Source organism: Euleptes europaea, chromosome 1, assembly GCF_029931775.1.
Source record: "Euleptes europaea isolate rEulEur1 chromosome 1, rEulEur1.hap1, whole genome shotgun sequence".
Taxonomy (NCBI): Eukaryota; Metazoa; Chordata; class Lepidosauria; order Squamata; family Sphaerodactylidae; genus Euleptes; species Euleptes europaea.
Genome location: NC_079312.1, coordinates 55294621 through 55310367, shown reverse-complemented (window position 1 = coordinate 55310367; position 15747 = coordinate 55294621). Strand labels below are relative to the sequence as shown.

At 42.1% G+C, this 15747-nt stretch overlaps 1 protein-coding gene across 1 annotated transcript in view; it reads left to right on the top strand.

Moving 5' to 3' along the window:
• Positions 1-6091: 6091 nt before the first annotated feature.
• Positions 6092-15747, top strand: part of TXNRD3 (thioredoxin reductase 3) — a 43014-nt gene continuing 33358 nt past the window's right edge. The window contains exon 1 of the mRNA XM_056854982.1: positions 6092-6230. Coding sequence (XP_056710960.1) covers positions 6108-6230 — 123 coding nt within the window. The 5' untranslated portion in view covers positions 6092-6107. The remainder of the gene's footprint in view (positions 6231-15747) is intronic.

Here is a 15747-nt window from a genome sequence, read left to right as displayed (position 1 = left end):
CTCCTTCAGACAGCCCCCATGGTTGAGACTTCAGCTGGCTCCAATCTCACACACCCCGAACACCTGCTCTGAAACTGAAGGTTACCTGAGTAGAAGCTTCGTTTCCCCGCACCGTGACTATCTCTTGAAATCAGATTTTTTATGACCATAATAAAGGACTGTTCACAGGATGTCATTTGCCACCAAAAGAAATGTTTTCTGTGCTTTATTTCTCTTGCATTTAAGCCTTTTTCTTCAGTTTGGAAGCTAATTTGCATGGACATCACGCTATGCGCCCAGATATAAAGGCAGCCCTCAGACTTTGAGTCACCAGCCTGGCAATCGGCTCTTTCCACCAGTCCTCAGCAAAACTGAACTTCTGAACCTGAAAAATGGTGGACAGCTCGGCTCGCAATTGCCTGGAAGATGGGGGCAACCCCTTTGAGACCTCCTGTCCCAAAGTTCACCAAACTTTGGTGACCATCTAAGGAGAGTCCCTTGCAGTCACGCTGCAAATTTGGGGACTCTACCTCCAAAAATGCCCCCCAGGAGATTTGAAAAAAATCTCCTTAGACTATAATGGGCCTGGATTTTTCAGTAAACCCAGAAATAAGCAGAATACTGAAATTTACTGGTATGGGTATTCAACGTATTCCTGGTTTACCTAAAAAATCAGACCCAATAAATCCAAACTCGAAGTTTACTGAATTTCTTTTTTGCACAACCCTAGTTCTGAGAGAACTATGACTAGTCCAAGGTCTTCATGTGGAGGAGCAGGGAATCAAACCTGGTTCATCAGATTAGAGTCTCCCACTCTTAATCACTACTGCTGGATGCAGAGCTGTTTAGGCAACAGAGGACATGTGGAGGGCTTGCAGTCCCAGTTCAAGGCAGATACTCCCCTTTCATTGGCTTATCTGTTTGGGGTGCATTTGCCTTGCATTCCCAGTTGGGGGAGTGGAGGATTCTGAGGAGAGCAATATTAGGCAAAGGCAACAGTGTTTGTTCTCTCCCTTGGCGATTCATGCTAAGTTCCCCTCTGTGGTACTCAGTGCCCCTTAGGGGCATTTTCCACCACCAAAATGCAAGGTTCTGTGTTCTAAGTATACACAGCATGGCCAGAGATGCAGAGCCCTGTGTCGTGTGCCTTAGTATCTGAGTTCAGCGTGTCTACTCTGCTTAGGTTTACGTGGTAGTGAGGGGGCTGTGATTGCATACTATGTGTCTACAGTGTGGTTTTGATCTTACCTACTTGATTTATTTGCCCTTAGAGAGTAATTACAAACACGTTTTTTGATGCAACACAGCCTGGGAATGGTTTTAATGAGTCTTATATAACTTTTCTTATGCTAATTTTTGAATTGCCATGTAGATGTTTTAATAGGTGTGATGTATTCTGAAAGAGCCCTATCAATTGTGCACTAATATGCAATGTTTATTCAGTGGAAGTTTTCAATTCATATTATAATACTATTCCTATTATTCTTTTATATTATTATTCTTCAGTTGGCCACTGATGAAGACTTTGTTGAAGTCGTCTGGTCTGCTGTTTAAAGTTTGCTCAGAAAGATGTTTTCGAAAAGAGATAGTGACTGTACTACCATGTCTTGTATGTACTCTCTGTGGCTATAAGTATGATGCTATGTAATTCCAGCATATGTCATATTAATGCTCCTGTTTTATTTGCTTTTGTTTCAGATCTGTTATATTCCTGATTGTTTTCAAATTACTGCTTGTTTTCAAATTTCGGCAACCCAAACTCCATTGCATTGTTTATTGGATATCCCATTCCTGTTGATTTAAATTGTCTTGCTCTGTATAATCTGCTTTGAGTCTAAGTGAGAAAGGTGGACTATAAATGATGTGGTTCAATGGTAGAGCATCTGCTTGGCATGCAAAAGGTCCCAGGTTCAATCCCCGGCATCTCCAGTTAAAGAGAATAGGCAAGTAGGTGATGTGAAAGACCTCTGCCTGGGATCCTGGAGAGCCGCTGCCGGTCTGAGTAGACAATATTGACTTTGATGGACCCAAGGGTCTGATTCAGTAGAAGGAAGCTTCATGTGTTCATGTGTGTTCAAGTTAGTGATTGCTTTATACATGTTCTTGTGGATTCTTTAGTTTTATTTTTGTCCATACATTCTATTTATTTTGTTTAGACAGTTCTGTATATTTGTTTGAAATAAGTCCTTCCTTTTGACCTTGTCATATGTTATAGATAATGTTATGATTTTTCTTCAGTGTTTTTTGTTTTGAGGTTTAGAAGGAAGACTAAGGGCCACTCTGCCCACATCAACCCCCGCCCCAATAGTACCTGGTACCCAGATCTACCCTGGCATAGTAGTCATGCCAGTATAGCACTGGTGCAACTTGCCACTGATATGTCTGCGGAGATGCCACCATAGAGCAATGCTGTGTAGAGCTTAGTCCATACAATAAATTAATTCGAGTCAGGGTTTAGGATCAGTCAGTACCTCACCCAAATGACTGATAGTTCAGAACATCTAAAGAAAAACAGGGAGAAGGAAGGCGCTTAATGAAATCATTTACTCTCATCAGTGGAAACAAATGCTATGAACCATTAAGCACAGAATGTTCAATATAAAATTACACAAATACAAGTCAAAATTACCTACAGAGCTTACTGGGTATCTAAGTAAAACATAACCAGAAAATTAAAATTACCTGTCGTCACACTGAAGATGCCGTGTGTCACGTGCTCATTTTATGCACAGTGATATACATTTGTTTATTAATTCTGAAAAGAACTACTGAATACATAAAATTGATTTTGGATACTGTTGGGAGGTAAGGCTTCCCTTTAGCATGTCTTCCTTGATTACAGATGGCCCCTCAATCTGAAACAATAGTGATCCACTCAAAGAAGATATAAACTCCATTCTATTTATTGCCCCACACCCTGGTGCCACCACTATCTGCATATCTACTCAGCTGACACTGTATTAGGACTTGACACCATCGACCATATCATCAAGGCCTCAGTCACCTGCACATCATTGGATATATGCTGTCATGTGCCACACAGAACATACCATCAACACTGCATTGCCTACAGCCAAGCCCTCAAATACAATCCCATTTTCACTACTTATGGAGTAAAATTTTACTGTATATAGCCATTGGTTATCACAATTTACTAAAACAAATAAATAATAATTCAAATGGAATATTAAAATAGATAATGAAATGTACTAAAACCATTCAATTTAAAAGATAAGTAGCTGATCCTTCCGATACCACCTCAAACCTTATTTTCTTTGCAGCAAAAGCAAACAAAGAGATTCTACATGATGCATATACATCAATATCAGACAACAGATGTATAATTTTTTCTGTATCTGAATGTATATTAATACCTGATAATATTCCTGCCAAAAATTTAGCCCTGGTACCAGCATACAGTGGGCAAAATAGGATGTAGTGAGGTAAGTCCTCCAAGAGTTGAGGATCCACAAATGCAGACACATTGATCCCTTGGTGTTCAAGAATAAAGCCAAGCCAATAAAGCCATTGGCATAGATTGAAAGTGCAAGGATGTAAAGGACACTCTCAGATTATAATTTGCAATGTTCATTTTCAGTAAGCCTGCCAACTTCAGGGTGGGGCGTGAGGTTCTCTCCATTCGGCCCAGAGGAGATGGCAGCTTTGGGGGTAGGGGGGCAGGCACTCTGGCATCATGCCCCTGCTGATCTCCTATCTCCTGGCATCTCTTCCACATCTGCCATTGACCAAAATGGACTGCTTCTACACGAGAATAAATGAACACAAATCGAACATTAAAAAATGGAAGTACTCAGAAGCCAATGAGGGAACATATCATCCCATTGGTCATTCAGTAATAGATTTAGTATTTAAGAAGAAGGAGAGTTTCAAAGGAAGACTCCAACAAGAAGCTGCTGAGCTGGAATATATAAGCAGATTTAAGACTTGGTTATACTACAGGCTGGCAGTGTCTAGCTCACTGTAGAAAGTAATTGTCCCTTCTTACAAGTTTATTTAAATACACTATTCGTATTCATCTTACTTTGCTAATTCATCAACAGTTGGGAGTGGTCCACACCCAACTCCATGTGGATCATTTACTCTTTTGACTGAACGTGTTTTGTTTTTATGTCTCTAATGGAATGGAACACACCTATGCCTTGGAATATCGGACCTGCTGACATCTCTTTGTAATAATGCCCCTTCCCCCACCCGTCTGTTTACAGGTGTGCGCGCGCATGTATGTCTGCCAACTGAATGTACACATTGTGCTTCTGGCTCAAGAAAACTCTACAGCATCACAAGACTTTTTAATTGTTATTTTGGCTGCAACGCAGCTACTCCCCTGAAACATTTTTAACAGAAATAGTTATTTTATTATGCTGTGAGTCGCTTTGAGCACTGTGGTCAAAGATTCTAGGTGCCCTGTGATCCTTTGGCAAATCCACAAAATACCAATTCCTTAACACTGTAAAAATATAAGGTGCTATTTCTGAATTGCTAATTCGATCACTATATGAGATACAAATCTAATAAAAAAATTAGGAATGGGTCCTCTGTGCTGCTGGCAAGGGAAGATTGGCAAAAGTCCTTTCTAGGTGTGCCTTGTGCTGTTGGTGAACTTGGAGACAGGAGGCATTTTTTAATGGAAAAAAAGGGAGGAATCAAAGGTTTTTTAAAACATGGAATTTATTTCTGGATTATTTTGGCAAAGGTAAAGGTGACCCCAAATACACCGTCCATCAAATAAGACCGTTCAGCTGTTTTGCCTGGATTTGAGAACAAAGTTGTTAAAATTATTGTTATAGCGTGTATTACTTATTTATAGTTACTGGCGTAATACTAGTATGTGACATCCACGGTTTTTTGAAATTATGCAGAATTATAAGAGTGGGGTGACATAATCTAAGACCATCCCTCGAAAATCTTGTTGGTCTCGAAAGTTGCAATTGGACTCGGTAATCTACTGGAGTATCTGAAGAAGTGAGCAATGGCTCACGAAAGCTCAAGCCCTGCCAGAAATCTTGTCAAAGGCTTTCACGGTCAGAGTTCATTGGTTCTTGTAGGTTATCCGGGCTGCGTGACCGTGGTCTTGGCATTTTCTTCCCTGACGAAAATGCCAAGACCACGGTCACACAGCCCGGATAACCTACAAGAACCTGCCAGAAATGTTGTCAAGTCTTTGAGGTGCTGGTGTACTCTTGCTTTTTTCGACTGCTGCAGACCGACTAACGCAGCCACCCATCATGATCTATCTACTGCACTGGTTCCCAACCGGGGGTCCACGGACCCCCAGGGGTCCCCGAGCACTAAATTAAGGTCCGCCAAAGTTATAAACCCATAATAAATTAATATTTTCGATTAAAAGTTCTCTATCATAAAATATATATATTCAAATATTATTCTAAGTGTATTGTTTAACTAACAGTTATGATTCAAGTTTATTTTCAAATCCTCGGAATTTTTATTTTGAACCTTGGGGTCCCTGCACCGAACAAAAAAGTCCTAGTGGTCCCTGGTCAAAAAAAGGTTGTATTAGTTATGGCCTTAATAATGCGTTGTACATGTTTTTTCTGTACTGTTTGTTTTTCCTTTTTTTATTATACACCTTTTTTCTTTTTTTTTGTATTTGTTATTTAAAAAAAATATATATATATATATATATATATATATATATATATATATATATATATATATATATATATATATATATATAAATATATATAAAAATATATATTAAAAAAAAGTTGGGAACCACTGATCTACTGGGACATACCCGTGTCTGATAGCAGGGTGTCCCCTGCCCCTTTAATCACCCCCCCCAACACCTCCGCGCCACTTTGCCCTACATTCGTTCCCTCTCCTTGGGCCCACCCCAGCAGCCTAATCCTATTGGTCCGTCTCAAGGGAAGAGCGCGTGAGTCTTCCCTTCGCCGTTAGGCGGGTCCTGTCTCCTCCTCCTCCCCGCCCCTTTCTGATTGGACTATGCGTTGAGCACAGTCGCGCGGTTATTATTCCCCCCCTCTTGCGCATGCGCCACTTTACCGCCTCAGCTGAACCCTCGCCGCCGCCGTCGTAGTAGCGGGTCTTTTTGCTCCCGCCTGAGTGCGTTTCGGCCAGGGCCGAACATGCCGCCCCCAGGCCAGGTCCGGATGCCGGACCGGGACTCGCTGAAGCTCCAGGTGCAGGCCATGATCGGCTCCCACCGGGTCATGATCTTCAGCAAAAGCGGCTGCCCCTACTGCACCAAGGTGAAAAGCGGCAACGCGCCCGCGCGGGGGGGGAGGAGGGGGGGCAGAAGAGTCGGCAAGACGGCCGGCTCCGTCTCTTCCCCCCCCTCGGTTGCCTTGGCAACGGTCCGTGGGAGAAGGCGAAGGGAGTGAGGCGCGGAGGAGGAGGACGAGGAGGAGGCCCGGGTGGTTGGGCTGGCCGTCTCCCGCCGCGCTGCTTTGCTGGACGGGTGCGGGGTGAAACGGGGCGCCTTTCTTTCGGGAGCTTTCCCCCTCTTCCTCCGGGCCTGGGTGATTCGCCCTTTCCGAAGCGCGACATGAAGCTTTTCCCCCAGGGATCGGGCGGGGGCCTCTCCTGCTGCCGCCTCCTGTGTACCGCGTGGCTGGCTGGCGTAGATCGGGAAGGGGGTTGACTTCTGAAACGGGATCTTCTTGTAGGAAAGGGCCAGAGTCCAGCAGCACCTTAAAGACTTAACAAAGATATTTTCTGGTAGGGTATGAGCTTTCGTGAGCCACAGCTCACTTCTTCAGATACCAACAGCTTAGAGTATCTGAAGAAGTGAGCTGTGGCTCACGAAAGCTCCTACCCTACCAGAAAATATCTTTGTTAGTCTTTAAGGTGCTGCTGGACTCTTGCCCTTTTCTACTACTGCAGACAGACTAACACAGGGCTACCCACTTGTGGGATCTTTTTGGTGCATTTAGGTTCGACTCGTCACGCTACTAGGAGCCTGCGTTGCATTCTGCTCGAGTAACGCTTATCTGGTACTAACGGGGTTTTCCTTCTTTTAAACACTTGATGCATCACGAATCTAAGTGGAAGCTAACTTTGTACGAAACTACCGCATTCTGTCCCCCCGTTTCTATTGTCGGAAAAAAAATAAGTTCAGAATCTCTTATATGTATAAGGTGGATTGTAGTTTTTATTTAATTTTTCTGTAAAGCCAAAGGTGATATGTGTAGGGTTTGCAGATGGTCTCCATCCAGGGGCTAGCTAGAGGCAGACCTGCTCAGTTTCTGCAAGTTTTTTGACTTGATGTGCTCTCCAATCGTGCACTGGTATTGTAAATGTGTTGCTATAGAAATAAATCCCATTGGAATCAGTGGTACCTGAGTAAACTTGTGTTGTACTCAAGTTCTGTAATTTGACCGATTTGGGAAGTGCAGTTTACGGACTAACATTTGGGTTCATAGAATCATAGGTGGGACGACCAGGGTCCAACCCCTTGCACAATGCAGGAAATTCACAATTACCTCCCCCACTCACACCCAGTGACCCCTACTCCATGCCCAGAAGGTGGCAACAAAAACCCTCCAGGATCCCTGAGTCAGAAAAGGAAGTTGAAGGAGTGGATGGAGATTGTAGGAAAAACAAAGGTACCCTAGATCCACATTCTGAAGAACTGGAATTCTTACATATAATTAACAAAACAAAAAAAACTTCTATGAACTAAGCACTGAAAGTCTCAAATGATGGCCACTTGGCATGAGTGTAACTAGCTGAGTAATATATTTAACAGACTAATGTATTATTCAAAAACTGTGTATTTAGCCCTTGAAATGACTTTCAAAATGTTCACAATGGGGAGGGGAATGTGAAGCAACTAGATGGAAGAGAGTAAAATAATGGAAATTAAGTAAAGTGTGTGTTTATTTTTTTTTCTACCTCAGTTTTCTTAACATATCTTAGTAACACATACTGTACATCAGCGTTGCTGGGATAGACTTACTTGATAGTAGAGCCATTAAAAGCTGGGGGGCACCTTGAGTTCCAAAAAGTACTCTGACATTCTATCATATTCCTGTGGTTGCAGCTAATATACATGTGCTTAATTTAGTCAAATAAGTATATGACTAAAACAACCTACATAACTCTAAGTATCTTGTGGAATAAACCACAGTGAGATTTCTTCTTTGATATCAGTTCAGTTCTTTATGAACTACTGGTACAACTTTGAATGTGTTTAGGGACATTGTTAGTTGATCTAGCAGTAAAAAATGTCCCTTATTGCTACCACTTCTCAAGTTTAACACTAACTTTGTGACCCTGAGGAGAAGCTGGGAGCACTGATGTATTCACTGAGGATGCCTGTCAGCCTATGTTGAGTATAAATTTCCTCCTTGGTCTTAGCTTTTCCACCCCCTCCCCCAACTAGCCCACAGTATGGGGGAACCAAATACATGGAGGTCATGCTGTCAGTGAATGACTTGAAATGGGGAGGGGTTAGAGTAGGTTTTAGGAGTCTCTTCTGTTGTTAGAAGAGAAACAGGTAATATAGGAGATGCTCAGGAAATGAAAGAAAATGCAGGGAAAGAGTCCACTTACCTTAAGTTCTTGTTCTTCAGAAGACTGCATAATTTGCTCTGTTTCTTTCAGCCTCATGTTCTTTTCTCCTTTCCTAGGTTGTGTGTGAGGCTTTTCCTTTTGTTTCTTCTTTCCCTTTAGCCCTTCTGTTTCTTTTGTCACTGCCTCGCCTTCCCTCAGGTTTTTGCTGTCTTATTCTGTCTATGCTCCTCTTGGACCCAGACAATGTCCAGACAGTAGCTCAAGTGACTCCATTTTTTAAGCTAAGCCTGTCTGCGACTTCTGCAGTTGCCTGTGATTCAGCGTCATTCATGTATGTTATTACACTGAGCTTCTTAAAGGACCTAGATAGTAATCTAATGAACAACTGAACACAAGAAATTCACCTGTGTTTAAGCTTTGTTTAAGCACCGTGTTCTGAAATACTTTTTCTTTGTGGACCAGTGAGTTTTCTTAATTTGCAAGGATTACTGTGAAGTTCACTTTGAAAAGCTTCTGAATTGGAATTCTTTTGCACTCCAATACAACTGCATTTGTTTGTATTCCTACTCCAAATATTAATGTAGGAGGATGCACTTATGGTTGAAATGACAATGATATGAAGCACGTGCAGGTGTATTAAAGACTGTTTGCTGCCAGATGTGAAGACAGAAGGGAAAAGAAGGGAAATTGGGGGGGGGAGAGTTTCTCTTTTCCTCCCCTGGGACTTCTTTGAATTTTCAGTTTCTCCATCAGAAAAACTGGAAACGGGTGATCTCTTTCTTATAATAAGTGAAATGGTAGAGCAGGGTTATAGAACATTGTTTACTTTCTAAACATTCTTTCTGGTAACTGTAATAACTATGTAAAAATCTGCCATATTGTGTCACTGTAATTCCTTCATCATATTGACAGGTACATCTCTCAAATTCTAATATCTGCTCCAGATTCCACCACCTTGACAGCATAATCTCTTAAACTTTAATTTTTATCTCCCATCGATTTTAAGGCGTGAAAGTTGTTTGAAGTAGGGATTGCTGACTGGAATATGCACACTAACTATACAACTGTTGATTTACCATAAATCGCCAAGGTTTTATATTTTTGGGCAATGCTGGCAATATGGTGAGGAGTTTCCTTAAGTCTGGATAATAATAATAATTATTGTAGTGTTGATGGCTTCTAAATTTCTTCCTCCCATTTGTCCAACAGGATAAAATATACGTTGATTCTTTGGGGTGCAACTGGTTGTTCCATCTCCAATGTGGATATATTAAAATGATACTTTAATAAATACATCAAAATTATGTAAATATACCAAACACAGTGTTATACACGTTAACTAAATAATACACAAGATAGGTTCTTAAAGTAAGGTTAGATTGGCAAACAAAATAAATATCACATGTCCTATTTTCTGAAAAACCCAAAGGCTTTTTTCATGACTTCAGAATGGCCAGAAAGTCTCATCTCTGCTTGCTTCCTAGTATAATTTTCACCTTTCTCTTTACTCGCTATATCCAGTATAGTTGTCAGTATGTCCATCATTATTGGCTCTGGAAAAGGCCTTAACTTTGCTTAAACTGCTATTGAGTTAGACTGGTGAAAACATAAACCAATCTTTCATTCTGGGTCTTGTTCTTTGCTGTTCATTCCGTGGTCTTCCTTCTGCATCAGCTTCCTTATCATCTGGGTAACACCTTAGCCCAAAGGTTCCCTACTTGCCCCTGCCCACAGAATATATTTCATTTGATTTGATGTGTTTGCCCGGTTTAGAGGGAGTTCTCACCCCCACATGGGGGGGTATCAGAATTCCTATCCCTCTTATCTACTTATCTTGATCACAGGATCACAGATCCTGCATTTAGTTTCACAGTCTCGTGGTGTCCTATTAAGAGTTGGAGAGTTTGTCTTAGAAGCAGAGGATAAAGACATTGGATAATCAACTTAGTAAGGAAGAGGTGATGGGGGTTTAATTATAGTGTACAGGCGCCTTGGTTACTGTTAAAGTAGAAAATGGCAAGCTGTTTTAGCTAAGGAGCTCAGTAGGCACAGAAATGAGTGCTAAATTGGTGGTTGTTACACCTAGATTGAGAAAGCAGAGAAAGGTGTTAACTACTAAAACTATAATATTAAATAATCACCTGGAAGTGTGGGGGAGAGCCTCACTGGTTTCAAACCTATCTAATTTATGGGTTCTCTTATACTGTGTGTTTCGCTCCATTATCTCAATTTTTTCTCTAGAATCAGGGAGTGTTCTCTGTGTCCCTCCCTCCTTTCATGATTCTGGTGGTTTCTTCTTCCTTCTGAGCATGAAGAATATAACAACTAGAGACAAAAGATGACTAGCATTTATTGGGGCCTTAATTGAAATTCTGGCAACGATGGGCATGTTCTGCTCCTGAACAATCATTATCCTTAACATTGTTGGAAAGATTTTTTTCCCCATGAGCCACTTGGCAGAGGACTCTGCAGGGGGCTTGTCTTGTAGTGTTGGTCTTGTTTAGCTGCCTTGAACTCTTCTGGCACAGCTCAATGTATACCTACAGTGAGACAGCTAGAGTTAGAATTGATTAATAATTATGTATGGCTAGCTGCCCTGTTTCCATTTTGGTGTTATGCCTTGATACCCTTGAGTCTTTGAAATGACAAGTGCATTAGTATAGAGCAGGGGTGTCAAACATAAGGCCTGCAGGCTGGATCCGGCCCCTTGAGAGCTCTTATCTGGCCGGCCAGCCGAGGCAGCTACCCTCCTCCACTCTCAATCTGGGCTGGCAAGGCACGACTCGGCCCCCATCAAGTAACATTTATGTCATATCCGGCCCTCATAATAAATGAGTTCGACACCCCTGGTGTAGAGGTAGGCAACGTCAGGCTTCACAGTCCTGCACTGTACTTTTGGACTAGAACATGGATGAATTCAGTGTCTTCAGTTGACTGTGGTCAAATAATACTGTCATGAATAGTGAGACCAAGAAGGCCACCATGTAAATGGCAGCTTACCTTTATTTAATTAATGTGTATTCTGTTGGCAAAAGCAAGAGTCAAGGCTTCTTTCTCCCTAGCCTTGCAACACTGTATGTGAGAGTGGGAGAGATGCATAGCCAAATATCTTCTATGAGCTATCTACTAACTTTATTTATACAATGTCTATGCTGCCTTTTTATACACCGTGCTAAAGGCAGCTTACAAAATAAATACCATAAGGAGCACATAAATACCATAAGTTCTAACTTTAAAACTGCCAACAGAATAAAAGCAGCCTAAAATGTATAGCACCTCAAAATGAGTCTTATATAATACGTCTCTGGCTAGAATCAGACTATAAAAACAGATTAAAAAGATCAGCCCCTTAATCTGGGTAAAAGAAAGTGTTAGCCTGGCACCTAAAATATAGTGGGGTGCACACCAGACAATCCTCGGAGGAAGGGCAGTGCACAATTAAGGTGCCACCATTGCGAAAGCCCTATATTCAGTTGCTGCCTGCCTCACCTCTGAAAGCACATGTCTTCTGAGAAACAGCTTAATTGATGGATGGACACTTCGGAAGGAGGTGGTCTATCAGGTGCCCTGGCCGCAAGCAGTTTAAGGATTTAATGGTAAAAACCAGCCCTTTGAATTGTGCCTGGGAACAGATGGGCAGTAGGGGTGTGCACACACACCCCAATTGGTATTTTTTGGATTTGTGTATAGTAGACCCGGAAATGTTCGGTATTTCTGGAAAAAAACAATCTTCATACTGGTATGGGTATTTTTTGGCTTTTTAAAAATATTTGACCATTTTCGGCTGTATTATACTCTATGGCGAATCTTTCCGGGGAACTGGTGTGTGTGTGTGTGTGTGTGTGTGTGTGCTTTTTAAAGTTAGAGTCACCAGAACCCCTGAGTTTGGTAAAGATTAGGTCAGGGTTCCAATTTTATTGGCACCCAAATGAACGACAAGTGGGGGCCAATGAAATTGGATCCCCTTGACCTAATCATTACCAAACTTGGGGTTTCTTGTAAGGAGAGTCATCATCAACTGCACTGTACATTTGGTGGCTCTGTCTTTAAAAACAGCCCCACAAAGATTTTTCATAGACTACAATGAACCTATGTTGGACCGGAGAATCTCCCAGAGAAAAGATTTCCCACCATAGACGATAATGGGGGGGAATGCTTCCATTGAAGCCTAGGGGAATCTTTGAGGGGCTCAGGGGAGCTATTTTCAAGACAGAGGCACCAAATTTGCAGCATAGCTGCTGGTGACTCTCCTTACAAAATCCCCAAAGTTTGGTAAAGATTGGGTCAAGGGGTCCAATTTTATTGACCTCCATTTGGGGGCCAATAAAATTGTACCTTCTGACCCAGTCAAACTTGGGGTTCTTCTAAGGAGATTCGGCTTTTTCTGCTCCCAAAAAATGGTACCTTTTTTTGGTTTGGCATATTTGAATGCACACCCCTAATGGGCAGCAATGCAGACCTTTCAGCACAAGGGTGATAGGGATCCCTGCATCCTACCCATGACAATAACTTGGCTGTCATACTTTGAACCAATTTGAAGTTTCTAGGCAGTTTTCAAAGGCAGCCCCAGGAAGAGCATGTTACAGTAACCTAACCTGGGTGTGATCGTGCTTCCTGGGGAATGGCTGTATTCACCATATCAGCTGAATGTAACAGAAGGTGTTACCTGCCACAGAGGAGAGTTGGGCAAGCTGATGTCTCAGTCATCAGACAACTTTGTTCCCCAGTTGTATCTGGATTGAGCATCAGTTCATTGGCCCTCATCCATTCCATCACCTTATGCAGGTATCCATTTAGGACTTCCCCAGACTCAACTGTTAAGCAGAAACAGCTGGGTGGCATCTGATCTCTCCTAGTGGTACATGTAGATATTAAACAGTATGGGGGAGAAAAAAGAACCCTGAGAGATGTGTTAATACACTGCCACTGGACTGAGCTGCAGTCATCTAGTACCACCTTCAGGAATTGGCCCTTCAAGTGAGAGCAGAACCAGCCTTTCCAGAAAGTCGTGATCTGTGGTATTGAAAGTTTGTGAGAGGTCCAGGAAAATCAACAGGGAGACCTCTCCCCATAAACTTTCCAGCAAAGACAAAGGCTGTTTCTGTCTCAAACCCAGGTCAGGATCCAGATTGAAATGGGTCTAGATAATTTATCCTCTCCAAAATAACCTGAAAATTCATAGTTATCACCTGCTTAAGCACCTTGTCCCTCAAAAACAAAGTTTGCTGTTGGGCTATATTTATTTAGATTAGTGGGGTCCAGGCATACCTTCTTAAGGAGGAGTCTCAACCACCTCTTTCAAAGCAGTTGGAGCAGCACCCTCCTGTGATGAGTCATTTATTACTGCCTGACCCACTCAACCAAACCAGCCTACCTTGACAGCAACAGCCGTAGAGGCCAAGGGGCAAACCTCAACATGGTGGACCGCATACATCTAAGCAACTTTTCCAGTTCATCAGTGTGACAGACAAGGGGTTAATCTGCAGGAGAAAGAACTGAGAGACCCAGAGTGGTCTGAGAGGGAGAAAGCATTCTAAGCTGGAGAACGAGACTGAGAAGAAGCGGTGAAAGGTTCTGAGCTGGTGAACTTGTGTGACAGCCAGCAATGAACAACTCTGTGAACCTTAGGGTTCTGTAGAGCCTAAGCTAGTAGAACACACAACATGTGGAGTGACAGGATTGAGAATTAGGTGGAAAAGGGCCCTTTCAAAGGGTAATTAATCTTTGGGGCAAAGCTATTCCTGTTGCAGGGTGGTGTGGAGGATTACTGCCACTGTTGTGGGGCAGTCAGTGAGAACTGGAAGAGGGATTTTGGATTGCCCCCCATACTTCTGGAAGTTCTCTGAGGAGTAAGAGATTCAAAGTCTCTTCATTCCTGTTAGCTAGACTGGAAATAGTCTATGACACTGAATCAGTGAGGGTTCTGAGGAACAGAACTAAGCTTGAAAACTAAGAACTGAAGAAACCTAACTTGAGAAACATCTAAGCTAAAGACAACCTGAGTAACACCTAAACTAAGCTATCTCTCTGAAAGAATCTTGTGTACATATATGTGATTTTGTGTTTTCCCTCCAACTCTGCCTTTTCGTCAAAACTCCATCTTGTAAAAATACTGTTCAATAGATTTCCCTGTTCTGTTTGTTAAAGAAGCCTCTTGTGTCAAATTTCTCTCTGAAGTAAATACTAGTGTGGGACTGGAGGAGGAGAAAAATAATCTCATCACAAATACACTCAGGCTAATGCTTTCACTCAGCATACACAGTCAGGTTGAGAGAGTGGGGTATTAAAGAGGGTAAAAGGGGGGTGTCATAATCAGGCATTACCAGCTGAAAGTTATCCAGGCAACTTGGACTTTATTGTACTTCAGTGGTATCCTAAGATTGAACTGCACCAACTGCAACATCTAAATTGTGGAGGATGTGAGCAATTTTATCTGCAAAAGAGTTACAGTGTACCTGTATGTTTTCCTAGTGTAACAGTAGGAATCTCCAAATAGACTTTTGCCTTAAGTTTGAATACAGGCTGGCCTCAGTGTACCAGGATAAAAGCCAGAACATTACAGAAACATTGTGTGTTGAAATAATATAATATTTTCATTGTTTCACAGTAAGAACTGATTTTTGTATCTAGCATAAATGTCAAACATGTTCATAATTAAAGTAGCAAAAACAATAGCAAAATAGGTTAGCTATTTTAAAAGCTTTGCTATGTCCAACCCTATTGCAGCTATTTGACCAATTCACCTATGGTAAAGGTAGCCCCTTGTGCAAGCATTGGGTCATTCCTGACCCATGGGGTGATGTCACATTCCAATGTTTACTAGGCAGACTATGTTTACGGGGTGGTTTGCCATTGCCTTCCCCAGTCATCTACACTTTACCCCCAGCAAGCTTGGTACTCATTTTACCGACCTCTGAAGGATGGAAGGCTGACTCATTCTTGAGCCGGCTACCTGAAACTGACTTCCGTTGGGATCGAACTCAGGTCATGAGCAAAGTTTTTGACTTCAGTACTGCATTAAAACTGATACAAACTGCAGGCTTGTGGGTTTTCTACCCTTCTTGTACACACACCTTAATGTGGTGAGAGTGTATTTTGTATGTCAGCAAAGCTGAGAGCAATACTTTAAAGAGTTTAGACTGTGTCAACAGGCTAAACTCCGAACAGTCGCTTGAGGCAGAAGGGTTATAGTTAAGACACCAGACTAAGATGTGTCAACCCCCTAGAGTGATCAATGTCCATATCAGCAGA